The sequence below is a fragment of the Bos indicus genome, chromosome 23, assembly GCF_029378745.1.
Source record: "Bos indicus isolate NIAB-ARS_2022 breed Sahiwal x Tharparkar chromosome 23, NIAB-ARS_B.indTharparkar_mat_pri_1.0, whole genome shotgun sequence".
Classification (NCBI taxonomy): domain Eukaryota; kingdom Metazoa; phylum Chordata; class Mammalia; order Artiodactyla; family Bovidae; genus Bos; species Bos indicus.
The window spans coordinates 12,270,127-12,293,646 of NC_091782.1; the positions used below are offsets into that span (position 1 = coordinate 12,270,127).

Genomic DNA, 23,520 nt, shown 5'->3' on the forward strand with positions numbered 1-23,520 from the left:
ACCTTAGCTGCCAAAGCCAAGAGCCGGTAAAGCTCACCCTGTGCTTTGAATCCCTTCAATCTTCTTAATCTTCTGAGAACACTACTGGTCTAGGAGGCAGAAGAAAAGGTTAACGTCCTGACTGCCCATGCCCTTAAGAACCGCCCCCTTGCCCCAATATCATGATGGGCAAACGTGAGAGTTAGCCTCTCACTACTCAAAGTGTGGTCTCTGGACCAGCAATCACCATCACCTGGAAACTGGTCAGAGACGCAGAAATCTCTGGCCAGATGCTGAATCTGGATCCGCTTTCTAAGGGCAGGCTCCCCAGTGATTCTTCTGTGTGGTAAAGTGTGAGAAGCTTGGGCTAGACCCCGTGGGGACTATGCACTTTTCAGTCTGGGTACATGACCTATTTCATTAATCTCCATCTAAGTTACAAACTCATTCTGCGTTCTCCACATAACCTACCCTCATCTTGATCTATTTGAGCTGTGACTGAAATGAGCTGTGTCCCAGCACATCCCACTTCCATGAGACTTGTCCTAACTGTACTTCTCCAGAGAGGATGTGAACATTCATATGACAAAAGGGTCAACCAGGATTCCTTTTACACAAGCTCCCTTTACATAGAATCAGGAATTTCTACATCTCTGGCTACTTGGCAGAATTACTAGAAACTGTGACTCAGTTCAAGTTTTACTCTTTGAGGTCACATCCTTTCTGAAAACTGGCATGTGCTTGCATATATGATCACCATGGCATACGTGTGGTATACTCATCCAGAAACAAGGAACTGTGCCTGTGTGGCTCTCTTCCCAACGTAATCACAACCTTGTTTACTTCTCAAAGTAGCCAAAACACATTTCCACCACTCCCATGACCTGGGTGAAAACAGGGATTTTCAGGATTATAATTCTGGAAGGTGAGTGGTTGAGTGTCTTATTCCTTGCTCCCAGAGGAGGATCCAATTATGTCCACCCAGTCCAAGCTGAAAGAAATGTATTTCTACTTTTCTACAATAGAATTCTGTACCCTAAAACCATCTCTGGGAGGTTACAGAGTCATTTACATAGTTTGTTATTGGGTTTTGCTTTCTTGTCATTGAGAGAAAAGAGAAAGATGTGCATGGGGAAAGCCTGAGGAACAGAACCTTGTTTGGCCATTCCATAAAGTAAATCACCATTTCCAAAATCACAGAGGGATCAGGAGGAACATTTAAGCTATAATCCTCTTTCAGTCAAGGAGCTATCCATTTAAGAAAGCAAATACCACATCACACATTGCCCCTGAGTTCATGATGACACGTGGGTGTATCTCCTGCAAGTTCACCTAATGGTTCAGGTATCTCAGCACATCCACGTGGTTAATCCACAGGGGCGTCCCCCTCACTCAGAAATGCTGGTCGACATCACTTAACTTCCTTCTCTGGTACCTCCATTTAAAAGTCAAACCTCCTCTTGGATGGCAGAAATCTACTAGAGATCCTCAAACCTAAAATGATATGAAAGCCTAAAGATCAGTCCTACAATAAATACTACTTGAGATGATTCAGAGGTCCGAATGGCTGTTAGAACCTCGTACAATGTTTAAGATCAGACTACAGCAGTGATTTCAACCATCAATGGCATTTTATTTTGGAAGTTTCTATGCATTCCATAGGTATTAACTTCCTTTCCCTCACCACTCCCTCCTTAAAAAAAACTACAAAGATTAAAAATATATATATAAACTCTCTTACCTAATTTCTCTTAAGTCTTAGTTTAAAAAAACTTAAGTGGTGCTTCTCCTTTATGAGAATACTGCTTTTTTAAAGAGAACTCACAGTCTGCCTTTATGCTCACTACAGATTTCTACTCCTTCCTGGAGAAAAAATGGTCAATGCGCCTGCTTCTTTTTAATAAATTCATTTCTCGATTATTACACATTATCATTCCCCACTTGACACCTTCTTAGAAACTTGATTGTTGGATGCATTTTTCATTTGGCAAAAATTCAAAGTGGCTTTGCGTGGGATGTCTAAGTGTCAGAAACAGCAGTGTTGATGTTCTGAGAGGAAAAATATATACAGAGATGCATACAATCCCTGGAAGAACAAATGCAAGAGACGAAATAGGGGGCGCACACAGTTAAGAAGGCTGATAGACACTACTTGGTTTTGAATTCTATGGCTGTCAGCCACTAAAGACTGCAGTGTAGGCCAGAATATAAATTTCTACAAGAGGTTGTTAGGCACTGCGAAATGACAGAGTTGGCTTCACTTTGTTTGAAGTACATAAAGCAGACACACACGAGAAGGAGCAGTGTGGGTCATGTGCAGTGAGCAGCTATCTGTGAAAGATCGTGTAAGAGCATTCTGCAAATGCTCAGTCAACGCAGGCACTGGGGAAGAGAAAAGAAGCATCTGATCAAAATATACTTCCATCTCTAACTCACCCAAGACCCCAGGCCTCCTCAGTGCCTCAGATTTGCAAGGCCAAAATGAAGTTTAGAGTTATGAGTCATTCTAGGTCATCTGCAAACTGGTTTGTTGGGGCCATCTCCGAAGACCAGGGTGTGGCCGAGAGGGCAGCAAGTCTACCCGGAAGGGTATGCCTTAATGATCTTCACATCGTCCACGGGGCGGTCCTGGGAGTTTGTTTCCACCATTCCAACTCGATTCACCATGCCTATACCCTGACACACACGGCCAAAAATGGTATGCTTGCCATCAAGCCACTGGGTGGGAGCCAGGGTCACAAAGAACTGGCTGCCGTTGGTGTCAGGCCCTGCATTGGCCATCGCGAGAATTCCAGCCCCTGGTGGCAAAAAGGAAGAGGAAAGAGTATGAGTAACCCTGACACTCCAGCCTGGACCTGCTATACCAGCCTAGGGATAGAAAGAAGCCACACCAAGCACCCAACTGGACAATCTTGCCCTCAGGGCAGGCTCTCTACTCTCGCACAGAGACTGACAACTGGACTACCCCAATGGCCTCCTCTTCCTTGTTTTCACCTGAAGTGAAGCTGCCCAGTCATGTGCGATTCTTTGCAATCCCATGGACTATAGCCTACCAGACTCCTCCATCCATGGAATTTTCCAGGCAAGAGTACTGGAGCGCGTTGCCATTTCCTTCTCCAGGGGATCTTCCTGACCCGAGGATCAAACCCAGGTCTCCCTCATTGCAGGCAGACACTTTACCCTCTGAGCCCACAGGGAAGCCCTGTCTTCACCTATTCCTCAGCTTATATCCATCATGATCCCTGCTAACTGCTGGACCAGGTTCTCAATTCCCCTCAAAAATCCAGGAAGGTCTCCTGCTTCTTTGCAGAATCTTTTGCTTTCTTGCAACATTCAACAAGCAGTGAGAACTGAGATCACTCAAGACCAGTGCTCTGAATCACTCAGGACTCTGAGAGGCGCCGCTTTCTCTAATCGGCCAGAGCTCTTCGGGGCGCTGCAGCTGGGCAGCTACATGGCACCACGCCATGGCGTCAGGCAGTCACCCTGAATCACTGCCAAAAGAGTGAGCTTTTAAAATCCACTCCCTCTTCCTACCCAGTCCAGCCAGATCGTACACTTACCTGTGAATTTCAAGTCTGGATGAAGTTCATCTTCAAACTGCTTGCCATAGATAGACGCACCACCTCGACCTGCCAGTTAGAAGATGGGAAACCAGTCAGTCAGTCTCACATCCCACCACACAACAAGAACTACGGTCCAGGGCCAAAAGATTGTTTGGAGTACGGGAAAGGAAGATCACCGTGCACACCCAGCCGCCCGCCAAGTACACTGCAACCACACAGCCCAGCAGCAGAATCAAGCACTGACACAGCACATTCAAATCACCAGTTTCATTTAGGTAGGACGTTTCTCTTCAAAATAACACTGGTTTTTTTTTCCTGCTTATTAAAGTAATACATGTTCACTGTCAAAATACAGAAAACATAGATCATTATCAAAGGAATAGCAAATTCTCCTGAATCTAACAATCTACAATAACCACCATTCATGACTTGACGTGTTAAGAGCTTTCTTAATTTTTTACATTTTTATGAGTACTTCAGACAGGAGTGGTCTAAGACCTAAGCCTGTGCCCGTCACAGACATTGCTAATTAATCAGCATTTTTCCCTGCAGAGCTCAGATTGGCCTCTGAATCTGTACCCACCCACAACTCCAGACAGCTATTTTCAATGGATCAGAGATGGCATAAGAATTGAAACCTATTCACTATCCTTAACCTAGATGAAGGGGAAAAAGAATCATTTAAGTCAGATAACTAGCTTAAGGAGAAAAAGGGACAGTGCTAAGTGGCAATGTGGCAGAAAATAATAATATTACAGTAAGCAGAATTCTTTAAGAGGACAGGCCACATACTGTAAGTGAAGGAGGAGACAGGCAGAGCTGGACTCCATCTCAGGCCAGGCTGCGAACATTAGGCTACACGCATGGTCACCCTCCCAGTGGACTCTGAACTCTGTGCCCAGTGTCTATAAAAACGGCATACCAATGGAAAATCAGACCCCCGGATAAAAGAGCCTCAAGACTTGTACTTGGACTCTCCATTGCCTAAAAGAATATGCTAATTATCTCTGTAACAGAACAAAGTGGTAAATTCCATTATGTTTATAGGGATATGACCACAGGGCTATTGATAAATATCCACTGTTTATCTAGTCTTGTGACACATAAATCATGGGTTAACTTTGATCGTATCTCTCTTTTACCTTGTCCAGACTAGTTTCAAGGAATTTGGGGAGGTGGGTTTGAACAAGTACACTTAGGGTATATAAAGTTTTCACAAAAACTGGTCGGGGTCCTCGGCTAAGAGGAGACTCTGCCTTGGGCCCGCCGGTGTAACAAACTGCACTCCACTATCTGCATTGTCTTTCTGAGTGAGTTTGTTTCCCGGAACATGTGGCTACAACATAAGGAGGATATGAAGAAACATGGCACTGGGAACAATTTGCTGGTAACCACCACCACATTATTTATATTATTGATACAACAGTCCATACTCTTGCTATGCTGGGCACCCAGGTTTATTGTTAGAAAAAAATGATATATTAAATAAGAATTTACCACAGGAAAAAATGTCCTAATAGGAGATAACTTTCCTAATTAATTATTTAGTCAACCATATGCCTTGTTGAACTATTTTGGCTTCTCGGGGCTTTCCTGATAGCTTAGCTGGTAAAGAATCCACCTGCAATGCAGGAAACCCTGGTCCAATTCCTGGGTTTGGGAAGATCTGCTGGAGAAGCGATAGGCTACCCACTCCAGTACTCTTGGGCTTCCCTTGTGGCTCGGCTGGTAAAGAATCTGTCTGCAATGTGGGAGGTCTGGGTTCAATCCCTGGGTTGGGAAGATCTCCTGGAGAAGAAAAAGGCTACCCACTCCAGTATTCTGGCCTGGAGAATCCCATGGACTGTACAGTCCTGGGGTCACAAAGAGTCTTACATGACTGAGTGACTTTCACTTTCAAGTTGACCAGTCAAGACAAAACATCCTGAAACAAAGTGAACAGTGGATTTTACCAGCTTATTCTGCTTGCCTGGCAGCCAGGAAACTGGCCAGAGGCAGGGAGCTCACTTTCTTTTACAGCCTGCTGTGAAAGTAGCATGTTAAAGCACCATGTCCACCCCCAGAGAGCCCTGGGCCCTGCTAAGATGTTTCCATGGTAAAAAAAAAAAAAATCCTTTGCTTTATCTTTTAGGATGCTCCACCACAGGGAGCCTGTCACAGCCCCTGGTTCAGGAAGGAAACACTGTTCTCATGTAAAGAGGCATGGGGGTGAATCTTAACAGAGTTGGGGAAACCTCCCACCTGGCCCAGGCTACCTAAGCTTCTGGAAAATTACTGAGCTACCAAACTATGTAAAAATTCATTCCAAAAATCCCATCTTGTCAGTATACCTCCAAACAGCATTTATATAACCAATACATTCCCTCTGACTACAGGGTCAAGGTTCCTGCTTGAGCCTGGGGTGAAGGTAGGGGGGTTAGCTGCAGGGCTAGGGCTGAAGATGAAAGAGGAGAAACAGGGCTATGGGGACAAATCCAGGTCAAGCCCTACCCCCAGGGCTTGAATGAGCAAGCTGAGGGTGAAGTTCAGCAGCTCGGAAGTATGATCTCTGCAAGTCAAGGACTGCCAGAGCCTCGTAGATGAAGCCTGGAGTTTAAGCAACCAGGAGATGAGAAGAAAGGGCCTAGAGGCCCCTTTTTACTCACTAGGCATAGTTTGACCAGTACATAGTTTGACAAGTACTTCGGGCCATGAAGACAGTTTAGTCATAATGTTATCTTTTCATAACTTAATTCAGTTCAGTAGGGTTTGCAGCAAAATGTCAGAAAGACAAATAATTCCAATCAAAGCATTCCTTTGGGCATGTGGAATAGGGCAGAGACGGTAGGAGGACAGGAGTAATTAAAGAGTTGTCTGGTGCAAGAGCACAACAGGTCAATGATCACAAACAAAGCCAACAACTAGGAAGCTCTGCGGTCAAAATGCACTGTGGGCTCCTCTGGCACAAGCACAGGCCTGTTTCCACACTCTACTCTCCAAGTTCTTTCACTCTTCAGTACTCTCTTTCACATATTTACTCAAAATATGTAATATTTCAGACATAATACAGAGAGTAATATGACAAACAACTGTGCACCCTCCTCTCAAGGAATAAAAGTGTGCAGGGACTCCCCTGGAGGTCCAGTGGCTAGACTCCTCACTCCCAATGCAGGAGGCACAGGTTCAAATCCCTGTTCAGGGAACTAGATCCCCACATTTGAGAATGTGCAATTGAGGGTTTGCATGCCGCAACTAAGACCTGGTGTAGCCAAATAAATAAAAAGAAAAAGAAAAAAGAAAGAAAATACGGGAGTCTGATAGGGACAGAGTAAAGGGACAAAGTAGGTGATTAAGTAATTAACCCCATTAGGGGACTCTAAGTAGAACATGGGAGACCCCTGCAAGTTAACGATAAAGAGCAGGCTTGCTTAGAAGCATGAGACCTGCCCCCAAACAACAGTGGCATTAGCCCCACATCCTGCCCAGTAATCTCAGTAAGTTAATGAGCCCCAGGACATGCTCTCTGTACACATAAAATGCACAGTAATTTGTGGACCTAACTTGACCATATAGGGATGAAAAACTTTCCTATGCAACCTGGAGGAGGAACTGATGATAGAAACATAACGTCTACTCAGAAAAGACAAAAAAAGTTCTTCCCCTGGCTCCCCGCTTTTCCTTTGATTATAAAACTGTAGCCTAGCAAGTTCTCAGGACGTGGCAACCCCTCGCCTGCCCACCTGTAAACCACACAAGCGTCCTATTCTAATAAATCACTTATCTATATCTCTTTGCCTCTCACTGAATTCTTTCCATGCTGAGATGTAAAGAACTGTGGTACTGGGAACTCTTTGGAACTTCCTGAAATGACACCAGACGGTTTCAGACCCAAAGACCCCAAGCACACCCCCCCCACCCCATTTCCCTCTCTCAACTCCGCTATTCCCCAAGAGCTAACAAGGGCTGTGGGCTCACTTTCCTCTCAGATACTATTCTGACCAGGAATTTGTAATTTCTGTGCATTTTCTTTTCTACTACATATTGTCTGCATCCCTAAACAAGGATACTGTTGTTTGCATGCTCTTAAGTTTATATAAATGTGCTATGCTAAGTCGCTCAGCCATGTCCGACCCTGTGCGACCCCATGGACTGTAGCCCACCAGGCTCCTCTGTCCATGGGATTCTCCAGGCAAGAATACTGGAGTGGGTTGCCATTTCCTTCTCCAATACTTTATATATTCTTCTGCAATTAGCTTTTTTTGGCTCACACTGTAAGTGATATTCATCCATTTTGTTCCAGGCAGCTCTGATTACACTGCAATCTTATCTTTTCTCATGGCGATGGATATTTAGGATCTTGCCCATGTTTTTGCTATCATAAACTATGCTGCAATAACCATTCTTCTACTGTCTCCCGAACACAAGTACAGGAGTGTTCAGGGATGATACCTCACTGGGGGACGTGCAGGCTCACAGGTTATGAGCGTTTCACCGTTACTACATTTCCCCAACTATCTTGTCAGATGTGGCCCCAATGTGCACCACCCCCTAGTGCTCTCACTCTCACTGCCTGAGGTCCTTTTGCCAGGCTTTCTAATGTGTGTCAGCTCTCGTGTTTTAAACTGCGTTTCCCTGGAGCTATGCAAAATTTCATGTTTAGTGGTTATTTAGCTTTCCTCCTCTGTCAATAGCCACATTTCAACTGAGTGGTCTGACATTTTACAATGTGTGTGTGTGTATATTTTTTTTTTTCACTAGTAGGATTATTCTAGATACTGATCCTTTGTCAGTGAATGCTTTTGCAAGTATTTTTTTCCAGTTTACTTTTTTCACTCTTTTAATGGGATCTTCTGGCACAAAGAATTTTTTTGCAGTTGAAATTCCTTAAACTGTTTCCATATGACCTGTGCTTTCTGTTTCTTAAAACTAACAAAACATAAATCCTTTCTTATTCCCAAAAGTCCTCTGATGTCTGTTCCTCCTGCTCCTCACCGACTACAGAAACCTCTCAAGATGAACTGAAGTGGCATCTGAGACATGCAGAGTGGTCTCCCACACAAAGATCACCAAACTTTGTGCTACCTGTCCCCACCTCTCCCATAGCTGATGGGATCATGGATCAATATCCAGCCCTAAAGCAGCCAAAGGTCAGCCAGTTTACTCATTAGGAGGCCCGTGTGAAAGCTCTGCTTGGGGCATTTGACACGAGAAGGTGACTAACCACAATCCAATCAAAGCCTCTCTTTCAGCAAGGAAGCCTCTAACAGATACTGAAGCTGTCTTCTGAGCATTTCCAACCCCTTCTCCACAGCCTGCCTCAACCTCAGAGACAAAAAAGGCAGGTACTGACCAGTCCCTTTTGCAGCTAGGGGTGACCAGATGACCCAGTTCTGACTTACTAACGTATACGGAAGCCACTGAATAGAGCTTCTAAGAAAGCTACAGCTTTCCTGACAAAAAGGGAGACTCCTCTGTCTCTCATCTTCCTCCTTGGAAAGCAGAGGTGATGTCAGCAGCAACGGCAGCCATCTTGCAACCATAAGACAAGTTTGGTACCAAAGGCCAAAGCACTAAGAATGGAGGAGTGGATCCAGCAAGCCTGGATCCCTGACAACTCCACTGGGCAGGGGAACCAATGCCCACAACTGCTTAACTCCAGACATACTGTCACATGAAAAAAACAAAGCCTCCGTGGTTTTCTGTTACTTGCAGCCAAAAGGATCCGAAACTGATACAACCACTTGGTTAGTTAACAGTAGGAAGGGGAAGCTGACTAGTGGGGCTGCTAGTGGATTGCCAGGGCAAATGCCAGATACCAGATCTAACACAGCAAATGACACTACAGTTCCCAAGAAGCTTTACGTTCTTAAGATAAGAGTCCTCTCAGGCTCACCTGCCTTTGGGGTCAAAGAGATCTGGATTCTGGGTCCCACTTCACCGCAGACTAGTTGTGCAACCTTAAGCAAGACACTTACCCTCTCTAAGCCTCAGTTTCCTTGTCTGTAAAACAGGAATAGTAGTAGAAATTATATTTCATAGAATTATATTTCATACATTTCATAGGACTGTTACAAGAATTAAATGAGAGCATGCATGTGATATATAAACCATGTGATATATAACATGAAGCACACAGAGCGGCATCAGTGATGATGAGCCCCCTTTGAGGCAATCTGAACATCTTCTGTGAGAGGTGACTGTAGATCATGATCCACCTTGGGAGTCAGTCTGCCTGAGCTTATTCTAGTTCGTCTTCAAACCTCCATTACTCCCCGGCTGCTCCTTGCTCTTTGTGGGTAACTTTGCTTCTTATTTCACTGAGAAAAAGATGAGAACTTGCACATATTTTCACCACCAAATTCTCTTTCCTTCCTATATCTCTACCTGTTTACTTTCCCTCTTCCGTTATTAATACACTCAAACTGTCCAAATGATTATCCTACCACCACACACCAATCAAGCCCATTCACCTTTAAAAAACTCTGCAACTCCGATGTTCCGCTGTCCTATATCAACTTTCTAGTACATCATTCCTATCAGCATAAAAGCATGGTATTACTATTTCCCATTTTGGAAAAACGGCAACAGTAACAAACACTGTCTCCAAGTTTCCCCCTATGTCTCTGCATCAATTCCCAGAAAAACTCCACCCCCCTTCTCCGGCCTCTTGATGCTCTCCATCCAGATGCTTGCCTTCACCACTCCGTGGAGACGGCTCTTGTCAAGGTCGTCGGTACCACTACGTCGTCATTAAGTCCAACAGTCAGTCGTCAGGCCTCACCCTGCCTGATCTGCGAGCAGCGTCTCATAGCTGCTGCCGCCCTTCCTGATATCCCACCTTTACTGCAGCTCTTCACTTTCCTCTGCTTCCCTTCTCTGCTTCCTTCTCCTCTGTCACAGATGTTAGACCTGCATTGTTACGTGACGACTTCTCTTTCCAGTCCTTGCTCCCTCACCCCTTTATCTTTCACAGGTGTTACCCCATTAAATCTCTTGACCTCCTAACTCTATCCAGGCATGTGCTTCCCAGAGGACCAGCACCCAGGGAACCGCTATCACCGTAGTCCAAACCACAAGCTTTAGCTTTGACAACAATGAAACCATCTAACTGGCCTCCCTGCCTCCAGCTTTCCTCACTAGTCTATCCTCCAAGTGGAACTCAGGGGGATCCTTTTAAAATAAGTCTGATCATGGCAGACCTCTGCTCAAAATCCTCCAGTGACACTTCTCCACACTTAGGACAAAATGCAAAGTCTTCACAACAACTTACAACACTTTCCAGGGCCCCCCGCCACTCTCGCCCTCGCCACCTGCTCCAGCCACACCAGCCTCTGCTGTTCTTGCAGAGCACACTGCACTGAGGCCTCTGACTGCTGCTCCCTCTGGATGGCCCGGCCCTGACAGTCTCACGGCGCACTACTTTACTTCACCCAGAGCTCCACTCACATAACCTCCCAGAGGTCTTCCTTAATCACACTATCCACAATACCACCTCTCTCCATATCCCAGTGGTTCTCAACCAGGCAACACTCTGCCCCCTGGGGACACTGAACAATACGTGCAGATACTTTTGCTTATCACACTGAGGGATTCTACTGGCATCTGGGGGTAGAGGTCCAGGAAGCAGCTAAACATCCTACAAGGCACAGGACACTCCCACAACAAAGAACTGCCCTGCCCAGCATGTCAGTGATGCCAAGACTGAGAATCCCTGCTCTACCCCTTATCCATCGTTTTTTTCTACATGTACTTATTTGTTCACTCTCTCCTACTAGAATGAGTTTCACAAGGGCTTTCTTAGTCATTACTGTATCCCCAGCTCTTAAAATAATGCCTGGAGTCCAACAGACATTTGTTAAATGAATTAATAACCAAAATGAATAATAAAAACCGTATGTTTCTGCGCTCGTATTTTGTATCAAGTCTGCGCTAACCATTTTCCAAACATCTGCTCATTTACTACTCACAATAACCCCATGAGGTACATATAACCACACTCCCCATTTACAGATAAGAAGCTCAGCGAGGTTACATAACTTGTCTACAATTAAGAAGTGTTCATGTGAAGCCAAGATTCAACCCCAAGCCCACCAGGCTCCACAACCCTCTGTTCACCCCAACACTACATTACCTTGCCACGGACCACGGGTGGATTAAATGTCCTCACATACTTTCCTTACAAAGCATCCCAAATGGTCCCCGATGATGCTGGATCAAACCTGAACTTCTGTCTGTGAATCTCCATGAACTGGCCTGATCTAAACCCCACTCTCTCTCCTACTACTCTGCACTCTGTCCCTAACTGGTCCTCCCTTACTATCCCTTAAACACACAGTTCAGGGGCCTTAGAAATCACATTTCCGGCATCTGTCCTGGGTGTGGAGAGGTAGTTGGGCTGCGTCACCGCCAGTCCCAGTGCGAGACACGATGCCGGGGTGACAGCTCTCCCTCACACCCCAGAGGCCTCTTTCCCTTGCGCCTCCTCTTTGCATTCATTCTGAAATCTAAAATGCCCTTCCCTGTCCTCTCAAGAGTTAAAATTCTACATTTCCTTTAAGGCTCACCTCAAAATATGCTTCCATCCCATTCCAGTCCCACTTCCACTGTACTTTTCTCTTATTATGAATTATTCCAACCTATGTTCTATAGATAACTGAAAGCGTATAACCATGAATGTGCATATTTATTGTATTATTACTTTCTGAAAGTGAGTCACTCAGTTGTGTCCAACTCTTTGCAACCCCTTGGACATACGGTCCATGGAATTCTCCAGGCCAGAATAATGGAGTGGATAGCTGTTCCCTTCTCCGGGGGATCTTCCTAACTCAGGGATCAAACCCAGGTCTCCCACATTACAGGTGGATTCTTTACCAGCTGAGCTGCAAGAGAAGCCCAAGATGACTGGAGTGGGTAGCCTATCCCTTCTCCAGCGGATCTTCCCAACCCAGGATTTGAACCGGGGTCTCCTGCACTGCAGGCGGATTCTTTACCAACTGAGCTATGAGGGAAGCCTCCATGTTATTACTTTCCTGTTGTTTCTTATAACGAGTACCTTGTCTTCCTGGCAGGGCAGGGAGCTCTGCAAGGAAGAGAAAAATGCCTTGGCTTCTAATGTTTAAATACTCCTCACAGACCTTGGAATAGTACAGGATACCCCGCAGACTCTTACCAAACATTCATCAAATGAATAAAAGTAACAATGAGCTTGCTGTTCAACACTTTACATTTCAGGTGTTCCTGGAGCTACTAAGAGGTGAGATGAAATCAGTGAGGGCGATGCACAGCATAATCAGCGTGTAGTTAATCAGCGCAATCACGGCAGCCGGCGAGCACCATGAGGCCAAGTGCAGAGCGGGAAGAGTGAAAGCAGAGCTTGACGGGAGCCAGGTCACACAGGGAGGGGAGACAAGAGGTCAGCAGACAAGCCACAGGAGACATTCAGAGGGCTAAGCGCGCTTTCCACACAGCATTATTACAGTAAGGGAGATTTAAAAGAAAAAGATGGTTTAAAATGAACAGGAGGTCAAAGATAGCCGAACTCAGAAAACATCTGGCAAAGGTGTATCAGAAAGATCATGCAAAGTATAGTTACAGAGAAGCCAGACTGAGGGACAGTTGGGGATGGAAATGATTCATTGACCTGCTGAGGAGCTCAGGATGCCACGTGCAGCATATCTTGTGTTACCTAATCAGCTAGCAGTCCATACTCAGGACCCAGGAGGGCCCAATTCCTGCTTGCCTTCCGTCACAGGCCTGCCAGCAGGCTTAGCTCAACTACTCACTATACTTGAGGTTGGATGCAATTATTTGGAAATCTTTTGAGTGATTCAATTTCATTAAAATTACATCAGGGAAATGTGTGTGACATTATGAAGGATTGAGAACCAAGTATAGAAATATTGGGAAGCTCTGATATGAGCACTCACATCTGAGTCACTTCCAATTCTTGTACACTAATCAAGGACACTCTCAGTTCTACTGGTGTTATAAATTAAAATTTTATCTCATAACAAAGGAGAGAAGGAAGACAGGAAAGAAGTACATCAACGTGTTGACAGGGCATTTTCAGACTAAGAAAGTGGAGTGAAGCAGAATTAGACTCTGCCCCCTCCAATAACGGATGAAGCAAACCCCCAAAATTCAATCTCTTTCCAAGTCAAAAATTCATCAGCAAAAACCAAATTGGAAAAGAGAGACAATCTTATTCCAAAGATTCTGAAAAGTCAGTCAAGGAAAGAATTAAGAGATTCTTCTTCCTGTACTCCTTAAAAGGAGAAATCAGGAAAGGAGGCACGTCACCCAGAGAATTATTACACATGCCCTCCAATTCTGTGAAGCCAACAAGGGGAGTAGGTGAATAGCCCTGAAGAAGTTAAGGAGAACCCCACACACCACAGGCATTTAGCGGTGGCGGTCAGGCTACCAGCAACGGCCACCTTAGTGGGCAGGAGGAACACAGGGCCATGATTGGGGATTAGGATACACTACTCCAAAGTAAGGTTCCATACTGAATATTTCAAGTTGAAGGAATCTGAGAAATAGCATGTACAGGAAGGACTTTCTTACCTTCCCCTGAAGTGGGCATAAAGACCCTCAAGTGAGAGACACCCTTCGTACACCCAGAGGAACGGAACATTCCTACCTCCAAGAAAGAAGGACATCAAGAGAAATCTGAATGAACAAGCCTTGCTACGTCTCCCCTAGTTTACTACACTGAGCTCATACTCATACCCACTTCTGTCCGGTAACATCTTCCCACAACTTTCCACTCAATCAACGCTTGCATAGAAACGCTCAGACCTTTTCAGGTCTCCATTTCCTTGTAAAGGAAATGTCATGCACAACTTATATGAAATGAATTTGTAGGCTATTCTCTTGCTAATTTATCTTCTGTTGTGGAAACACAGCTGAGAACGATAAATGGTATGAGGCTTCTTCATTGGCTCCAGCTACACTCAAGGGCTGCCCAGGGCCCAGGGCAGAAGGACACCACTAGCATGGAGTCTGGGAAGACAGAGCAAAGTTGGCAACCGAGTATTTGGTATGGGAAAGGTAGCTGGTCCCACATAGGTGGGGACAGTGACAAAGAGAGTCCACTTACACTGTACCCAAGCGAATAAAAGGTAAGCTCAGTGCAGGTTCCGACACTAAGCATGGATAAGGCGACAAGAAGTGGCACGGAGACTGTGCGAACATACACAACAAACGGAAGGAGGGAGAAAATATGACCCAAGAAGGGCTTCTTCGTGGCTGTCGCAGCTACAGACGCTTCAACAGTAAGAAAAATTCAACAAAACAAGAGCTCAAAGACAAGGTAATATAAATCAACAGGATACGGTGAAAAGATTGCAGAGCAAGTTCTCTGCAAAGTTTGAGAGCCAAATGACACGAAGACAACACTAATAAATAAGTCAGAGCAGTAAAGAACAGAACAGACATGACTCAAAATTGAATAAGCCAGAGTAAAGGTCTGAGATTATTTCAGCGGGTGCAGGAAAAAATAGAAAAACATCACCTCACTTACTCAGAAGAAATGTGACAGATACGGAAGGTGGAGGTGATGAAGCAAAGAAAAACCAGTTCCATGAAATAGAAAATCCAGTAAGTATAAAAGAGAAAATATTCAGAAATACAAAAAAAATGTTTCCCTGTATTGAAGGAAGGAGCAAATCTGGCCTCAGTATTTTCCACAGCTATGTTCTAAACCAGAAGGCAATGGAGCAGAATTGTCTGCAAAAATCTGAGGGAATTTGTCTGGCCCAAGTGTACATAGTCATGGTCTTTTTTTAACTGGAAGAAATTGTTAAACATGATTGAATTAAAAAATATAACACCCTCCAGCCCTTGCAATAAAAGCCATTTCTGCCTTCTAGTACTTACAAATAGAAAAGCCTAGTGGTGAGCGCTGAACCCTCTGAAAATGTAAACCCACTCTGTAACTGAAGGACTCATGGGTGCAGTATAGAAAACGCTCTAAACTCTGATAAGGAAAAACAAAACTAACACAAAATTGGGAGCAAAGGAGGGAGGACAGATGTGAGATAACGGAAAAAAATATAGATACCTGCCCCCGGTTCCTGGCACAAGGCTTCTAAAACCCTTGTAATTTCCCAAGTGATAAGAACACTAAGAGTATTTCTTGTTCTAACATTTGGTCTTTGACCCTGTCCCTAACAGACAGCTCTTGAAACCTTTATAAATTCCTAAGTGATAAGAGCACGAAGACCATCTTTTGTTTCAATGAGGTGACTCTGGGGGGCTCCTGGATGGGGGCTGGTCGCCAGAAAGACCAAGTCATAATTAGAAGTTAGAATTATCAGTGTCTGCCCTAGCCCCTTCTCCAGAGAGGGAAGGAGAAAGCCTAGAAATGGAGCTAATACTTGATCATGCCCACAGGAGGAAGCCTCCATAAAATCCCAGTAGTATAGGCTTTAGAGAGCTTCAAAGCAGACGAACACATCCACATTGGGAGGGTGATGCACCCCAACTCCTCAAGGACAGAAGTTCCAATCTCCAGCACCCTTCCAGATCTCACCTGAAGCATCTCTGTTCATCTGTATTCTTTGTCATATCCTTTAATAAACTGGTAAGTAAGCACTTATGTTTCCCCGAGTTCTGTGGCCTGCTCTAGCAAATTAATCAAACACAGCTGGTGTCCAAGGAATTGCTTGATGTGGGGAGAAAAACTCCATATATTTGGTGACCAGAAGTGTAAGAAGTAAAGTGTTCTGTGCGAGCACATAAAAGTAAAGGAGAAGCCCAGGAGGGTAGAACTGAGTTTTTCCCAACACAGGAGGTAGACAAAACTAAGTTTTCCCTAAACAATAGGAATGGGTAGAAATTTAGGTATAATTGCCTCATCTTTCAGAGCAAGAAGTCAACTTTTCTGTTAAATAGATACAAAATTAAATACAACACTTTTTCTTTAAAAGACAACAGTATTCATAACATAGCCTAATTCTCTTAAAATTATTTCCATCTAGCTGGCGCTCCATCCTTTTAACTAGGTATCCAAAATGCAAGATGTCTAGAATAATGGTCACCAAAAGCTAATGTTCATTATTTCTGAGAGGTAGGATACTGGGGGAAATAGCTAACGGTGGTTAGGGATCCTTAGGAGGTATCCTTATGAGTGATTTTTCTTGTTTTGACCACATTGCGCGGCTTGCAGGATCTTAGCTCCCCAACCAGGGATCAAACCCAAGCCCCTGAGATGGAGGCACGGAGTCCAAACCACTGTACCAGCAGGAAATTCCCCCTTATGACTGATTTTTTGGTTCTTTTTTTCTACTTTCTTTTATATTCTGTATTTTGAAGTGTGTCCATATATATCAAAAAAATAAAATGCCTCTTAGTCATAAAGGATAAACAAAGGACAATTAAGAATGACAAAGAAGAAAAAGACGGGAAAAAAGCTGCCACAGAGAGACCCAAGCTGACTTAAAGGGAAAAGAGCAGGAGTAGGAATCAGCAGAGAAAATGCAGATTGAGAGGCAAGGGCCCTTGAAAGGTATAAATGCTGGCATCTACCGATTTCAGTAATAAATTCCACCTAAATGATGGTAACTCCCGAATTCGTACCTCGATCCTAGACCTTTCCATGAACTCCACACTCATATCCCATTACTTATTCTACAGAAGATCTGACAAGTCTTTCAAACATAGTGGCCAAAACCCAAACCAAATTCTTGGTCCACATCCAAACATGCTGTTCTCTCCGCTTTCCCATTTTACTAAACTCAAGTCAAGAACCTTAAAGTCATCCCTAACCATCTCTTCCTCTCACCCACTTGCCCCTCCCTCTTTCCAACCTCAGCAAATTCCACTGGCTCTGTTTCTATCAAAACATAACCTGAATCCAGTCACTTCTCACCACCATCTCTATTATCACGTGAGTCCCAGCCACATCGAGACTGGCTGACGACAGCTGCTTTCTAACTGGCTCCCAGCTCTCACTCTTGCCCCATCTCTATTCTCCAAACAGAATTCAGTGATCTTTTAAAAGAATAAGTCAGATTGTGTCACTCTTTTGCTCAAAACCTTCTAATGGCTCCCCTCTTATTCAGAATAACACCCGAAGTCTCTACTACTATGCCCTACAAGGTCCCAATTGATCTCCTACAGGGACTCCCACCTCACAGCCTCTGGACCTACTGGAATGTTCTTCTCTCAATAACAAGGTTCATTCCCTCACTTCCTTCAGATTCCTGTTCCAACCACACCTTCTCAGACAGGACTTCCCTGACTTTTCCACTAAAATCCTATCACCGAATCCTTTTCCTGCTTTATTGGGAGCAGGAGGGTTTTTTCCCTTTATTCTGAGCCATGTCCCTCGAACTCAGATCTGGCACAAGGTAGGTACTCAATATTTTTTAAATGAGTGCATCAAAGAATCCACTATTTTCTTTTCCTTAAAACGCTGCAAATATCTTTCTTCTGATTATCCAGACTGTGTGCTTAGTCGCTCAGTTGTGTTCAACTCTTTGCGACCTCATGGATTACAACCCACCAGGCCTCTCTGTCCATGGGGATTCTTCAGGCAAGAATACTGGAGTGGGTTGTCATGCCCTTCTCCAGTGGACCTTCCCAACCCAGGGATTGAACTTAGGTCTCCCGCGCACTGCAGGTGGACTCTACCATCTGAGCCACCAGGGAAGCCCATGAATACTGGAGTGGGTAGCCTATCCCTTCTCCAGGGGATCTTCCTGACCCAGGAATGGAACTGCGGTCTCCTGCATTGCTGGTGGATTCTTTACCACATGAGCTACTTACTACAATTCAGGCAGATATTATTTGCTCTTAGTAAGCAATACATACAAGTTATGAGAAACTCTGTAAAGCTCAAGAGTCAAGACTGGTTTCTCGTCATATGCGTGTGTTTGGGGAAGAGTGTGTGGTAGCAAGGGCAGAAGTGGTCGCCAGAATCAACTAACCCAGGCCCTGATACTTGGAAGAGAGCTCTGGTTGCCATATACCCAGTTATAAACAGGATGAGATTTCAGAAACTATCACTGACTTAACTGTACCTGTCCCTGTTGGGTCACCTCCCTGGATCATAAAGTCTTTGATGATTCTGTGGAATTTGGTGCCATTGTAGTAACCTCGACGAGCCAATTCAGCGAAGTTCTTACAGGTCTTTGGAGCATGCTTCCAGTACAGCTCCAGCACGATGATCCCCATGCTGCAGGGGAAGAGGACAGTAGAGCTCCAGTCAAGAACAAGGTCATGGCACACAGGAACGTTATGGGACCACTCCACAAGTCTTCATTTGCAAGCTTATTGAGTCATGAAATGATGATAAAGATCAGATTTCATGCTCAGCAAAGGAAAACAACACAATGCAAATAACATAAACACAGACATCTCCTTTGAGGAAAACATGCTGGGGCTTCTGGTCCTTCTTTCAAGCAAAGTAACCATGGAGAACTAAAAATCCTAATGCCTTATACACAACAAATCACGGATCATTGGAAACCAATATAACCAACCCCTAAATTAGGGAGAAAAATCTTACACCCAGTTTATAACTTTATTTAAGTTGGATATTAAAATATTGGGAATTCACATTTATTTACATATACCTAAGTTTCTGGGGGCTCCCCTGGCAGCTCAGCTGGTAAAGAATCCACCTGCAATGCAGGAGACCCTAGTTCCATTCCTGGGTGAGGAAGATCCCCTGGAGAAAGGATAGGCTACCCACTTCAGCATTCATGGGCTTCCCTGGTGGCTCAGATGGTAAAGAATCCGCTTGTAATGCGGGAGAGCTGGGTTCGATCCCTGGGTTGGGAAGGTCCCCTGGAGGAAGGCACAACAACCCACAACAGTACTCTTGCCTGGAGAATCCCCATGGACAGAGGGGCCCGGCAGGCTATAGTCCATGGGGTCACAAAGAGTCAGACACGACTGAGTGACTAAGCACAGCACACAGCACAAGTTTCTGGGGATGAGGTGGAAACTGAGTAAATGAGAGACAGAAAGGCTTTCAGTGATTTTTGGGCCATATAAATTTGTAAAAAAATTAATGGAAAAAAAAAAAGTACAATTTGTGTGTATCAAGGTGCAACAAAGGCAACCTAACCTGATTACTTCAAACCTTGTCCCAAACCTGAGCAAACTCCAGGAGACAGTGAAGGACAGGGATGCCAGGCATGCTGCAGTCCATGGGATTGCAAAGAGTCAGACATGACTGAGCAACAACAATGTGATGAGCACTTTTCCCCCTGAAAAGTGGCTAAGAAAAAGGAACAAATGAGATTTAAGACAGGTGCTTTCCTATCTTAATTTCATTCATCTACCTCCATTTCATCTCTCACCCTAGACTTCAAGCTCCAAGAATGTAAGAATTGAGTCAACTCTGTATAGCCTAAATACCTAGTGTGAAGCGCAGTATAAGGACTCTATAAATAAATGTGGTATGTGCTAGAACATAGCTTTCTAAAAGCCTTTCTAGTGGCAATTCATTTACACTCTTAACATTTAACATAGATTAACAGTTACTCTGTGCAAGACATGGTTCTAAGTGCTTTTCCTCTTACAGAGGAACATTCTGGTGGATACTTTTAAAATACAGGGAATAACTTTTTGGAACAGCAATCAGAAAATAACCTATACAAATCTGGAATGTGCATACCTTTTGGCAGCAATTTCAACTTCTAAAGTTTCTACTCTATGTGAAAACTTACAAAAGTGCTTGAGGATATAACAGGTGCAAAGCTGTTTATTCCAGTAATTGTCCTAACAAAAAAATGAGAAGGAATTTAAATGTCCTTCATAGAGGGAATGACTAAAATATGAAATATCCATACAGAAGGCTGCATGTATTACATGCAAATTACAGAAAAAAAACATACAGTATGATCATATGGTCTTATTATTGTTTAAATATGGAACATAAAAGAGATGTCTTTTTGTACAGAGAAAAAGATCTGCAGATCATCCAACATCAGTTCAGTTCAGTCACTCATTCGTGTCCAACTCTTTGCGACCCCCATGGACTGCAGCACGCCAGACCTCCCTGTCCATCACTAACTCCCAGAGTTCACCCAAACTCATGTCCATTGAGTCGGTGATGCCATCCAACCATCTCAATCCTCTGTCGTCCCCTTCTCCTCCTGCCCTCAATCTTTCCCAGCATCAGGGTCTTCTCAAACTATTAGTAGTGTGTTTACAGACAGGAGTGGCTGTCACTTCTTACTGTATACACTTCTACAACTGCTTGAATTTAAATTTTCATTTATTTTGTAACTAGAAGAAGAAAAAAAAAAACAGGTAGTTGAGAAATTACATACTTTCAAGTTGACCAGAAAAAGTAGAATTTTCCCTTGTAAGAAGATAGGCAAGATGGCCAGGGGACAAAAACAGCATCTGAGAGAACTGTGCTCTGAAGGAAAGCAGCACAAGCAAGAGGAAGGCAGAAAGACAATGGCTGGACTCTGGCTTATTGATGTGCAAATGGAAGACTGTAGGCGGAGAGAGGTAGGCAAATATGGGATGAAAAAAATCACCTTTGAAGGAGAGACCACAAAATTTGAATTTTATATTGCTGGAGCAGTAAGAAATTACTTAAGGTTATTTGTCCTACTTCGGAAAGATCTCTTTTAACTTTTTCCAAAGAGGCAATGGAATGAATGGGGCTAAAGAACCTAGCGCAGCAGGCAAACAGATCAGACTCCAAATGAGACTCCCCTACTTTACTAGCTACAAGACTAATCAAGCAGTTTACTCTGTAAATTTTGACATTTCCCCTGCTAAAACTAGAGAGAAGGTGGAATAGTACCTACATGATCTGAGTTGCTAAGAGGAGTAAACTAAACGTGATGCTACACACAGGGGACATGGCACTCGCTGTTTGGTGCTCAATACTATCACTTTGACAGGAGGGAATGAATGCGCCTCTTCCTGTGTTCTCCTAAAAATCTGTGTAAATAACGGACCTACTTACAACCCTTAATATTTACATGTCTGTCTCCTTCACTATACTGTAAGCTTCTAAAGGCAAGGCTGTTTCATCCACCTCTGACCCTCCGATCCCACGTCCCTGGCCTGTAGACTGAACGCGCGCTGGTTGAATGAAGGATGAATGAACCGAGGGGTAGAAGGCGGGCACTCGGGCCGCTGTCGCTAACAGCGCAAGTGGGTGTGCAGCTCGGACGCGGGCGGTGGCGGTCCCCACTCAGCCCCAAGGCGGCCCTCACTACCGCCCCTCCACGAGGAGGCTGGCCTTCCGAAGGCGCGAGCCCGGAACGCAGCCCCGCGGCTAAGCCTGAAACTCCGCATCGCCTCCACCAGCCCAGCCCCGGAGGCCGGACCCTCACCTGGTCTCCAGGTACACGTTGGGCGGCTGCCAAGAGTCTGGAGGAATCGCCGCCATGGCGAAGCTGGCGGAAAACTCCTGAGGCGATCGCTACTTCCGGCGTCGATTCGCCGGGACCCGCGGCTGCTGCAACCGGCTTCCGGTTCCCGCCGTTCAACTCGAGAGATGCCAAAATTGGGGGGATTTGAGACCAGGCAGAGGAAAGACCCCCACCCCAACCCGCACCTCCAAGGCCGAGAATCTAGAGCGTGAGGCTAAAGCAAGCTGTCTCCTAGGACGGAGAAAAGTGCCAAGCTCCATTGGAGGTGATCTCCGAGTGGAGAGGGACCGCGCCATTCTATGGACTCTCTGATTGGTTCGTTTAGGCATGGGGTGGGGTGTGACCGACCGGCAAATCTGCACTTCTAATAGAGTTAAAGCCTAACCTTACGTTTGGAAGAATTTCTTAGTCCCACAATAGTGCTGAGACCCAAGAAGAGGAAGAGAACGGAAGGGGATAGAGATGAAAGCTGCCAGAAACTAACACTAATGTAAGGCGCTGTACATTTACATAGCACTTGGACATTATTATGTTATCTACTCCGCAAAACAGCCCTGTAAAATTGATGTTATTCCCATTTTTCAGATGTGAAAACTGAGACTCAGCAGGTAAATGACATATGTCCATAGCCAGGCTTCCCAAGTGGCTCAGTGGTAAAGAATCCACCTGCCAATGCAGGAGACACAGGTTAGATCCCTGGGTCAGGAAGATCCCCTGGAAAAGGAAATGCAACCGACTCCAGTATTCTTGCTTGGGAAATCCCATGGACAGAGGAGCCTGATCTATGGTCCATGGAGTCCCAAAAGACTTGGACATGGCTTAGGTACTAAACAACAACAGGTCCATAGCCCCATAGCCATAAAGCAAATCAAACTTAGTCTCCAAAGGCAAAGTGTCTGGGGAGAGGGAAGAGGGAAGGACTGGGAAGAAAGTCAGAGATAAAGGAAGGGAAAGCTAGGAGAATGAAGATCAAATAGGTCAGGGCTAGAAGCAAGGATTAGAGTGACTGTGGCTGGGATAGATGGTAGTCCAAGGTTGTTAGGAGTGTTTACACATTATCAAAGACAATGAGAGGAAGTTTGGAGGGAGGACAAGAAAGAAATGGGATCAGTGAACATACTGTAAATGCTTTGCACACCACTTGATAATGGCAGTTAAATGAATGCTTACTTTATACCAGGCATCCAGTAAGCACTATTGTGTACTTTCACATCGTTAAAAATCAAACACAAATGGAACTCACACTTGAAAATTTCCTCATTCACAATTTGTAGAGGTTATACTCCATTTATAGTTATTATAAAATATTGGCCATATTCTCTGTGCTCTGCAATATATCCTTGTAGCTTATTTTTGAGCTTTTGACAACACTTAATCTTCAAACCCACAAGAGGTAGATATCACTATTCCCCCTTTTACTTTGAGGAAACTGAGACTTACAGAGATAACTTGCTCAAAGTACCAGAGCTGGGATCCTGTGCTCTTGACCACAGTTCAATCCCAGTTTCCTTAATTGCCAAGCAGGAATAAGGGCATACAAGATCGTAAAGGTCAAACTAGACAGTGCGCTCCTTGAGAGAATAACTGAGCCTTGTTCATCTTTGTGTCCTCCTCGCAGAGGACTGAACATAGGATGCTCGAGT

At 44.6% G+C, this 23,520-nt stretch overlaps 1 protein-coding gene across 1 annotated transcript; it reads right to left on the reverse strand.

Moving 5' to 3' along the window:
* Window positions 1–1,588: 1,588 nt before the first annotated feature.
* On the reverse strand, window positions 1,589–22,137 carry PPIL1 (peptidylprolyl isomerase like 1). Its single transcript, XM_019986179.2, has 4 exons — window positions 21,839–22,137; window positions 18,551–18,705; window positions 3,543–3,611; window positions 1,589–2,777 (listed from the first exon to the last, which is right to left on the reverse strand). The coding sequence occupies exons 1-4, from the start codon at window positions 21,892–21,894 to the stop codon at window positions 2,557–2,559; spliced, it is 501 nt and encodes a 166-aa protein (XP_019841738.1). The 5' UTR covers window positions 21,895–22,137; the 3' UTR covers window positions 1,589–2,556.
* Window positions 22,138–23,520: the final 1,383 nt, after the last annotated feature.

Bases quoted from the DNA above. Each gene is read 5' to 3' on its own strand.
- PPIL1 (XM_019986179.2), bottom strand. From the start codon at position 21,894: ATGGCGGCGATTCCTCCAGACTCTTGGCAGCCGCCCAACGTGTACCTG. The intron at 18,706-21,838 runs GTGAGGGTCCGG...CTTCCCCTGCAG, and splicing joins AACGTGTACCTGGAGACCAG to CATGGGGATCATCGTGCTGG. The intron at 2,778-3,542 runs GTAAGTGTACGA...TTTTGCCACCAG, and splicing joins TCCAGACTTGAAATTCACAG to GGGCTGGAATTCTCGCGATG.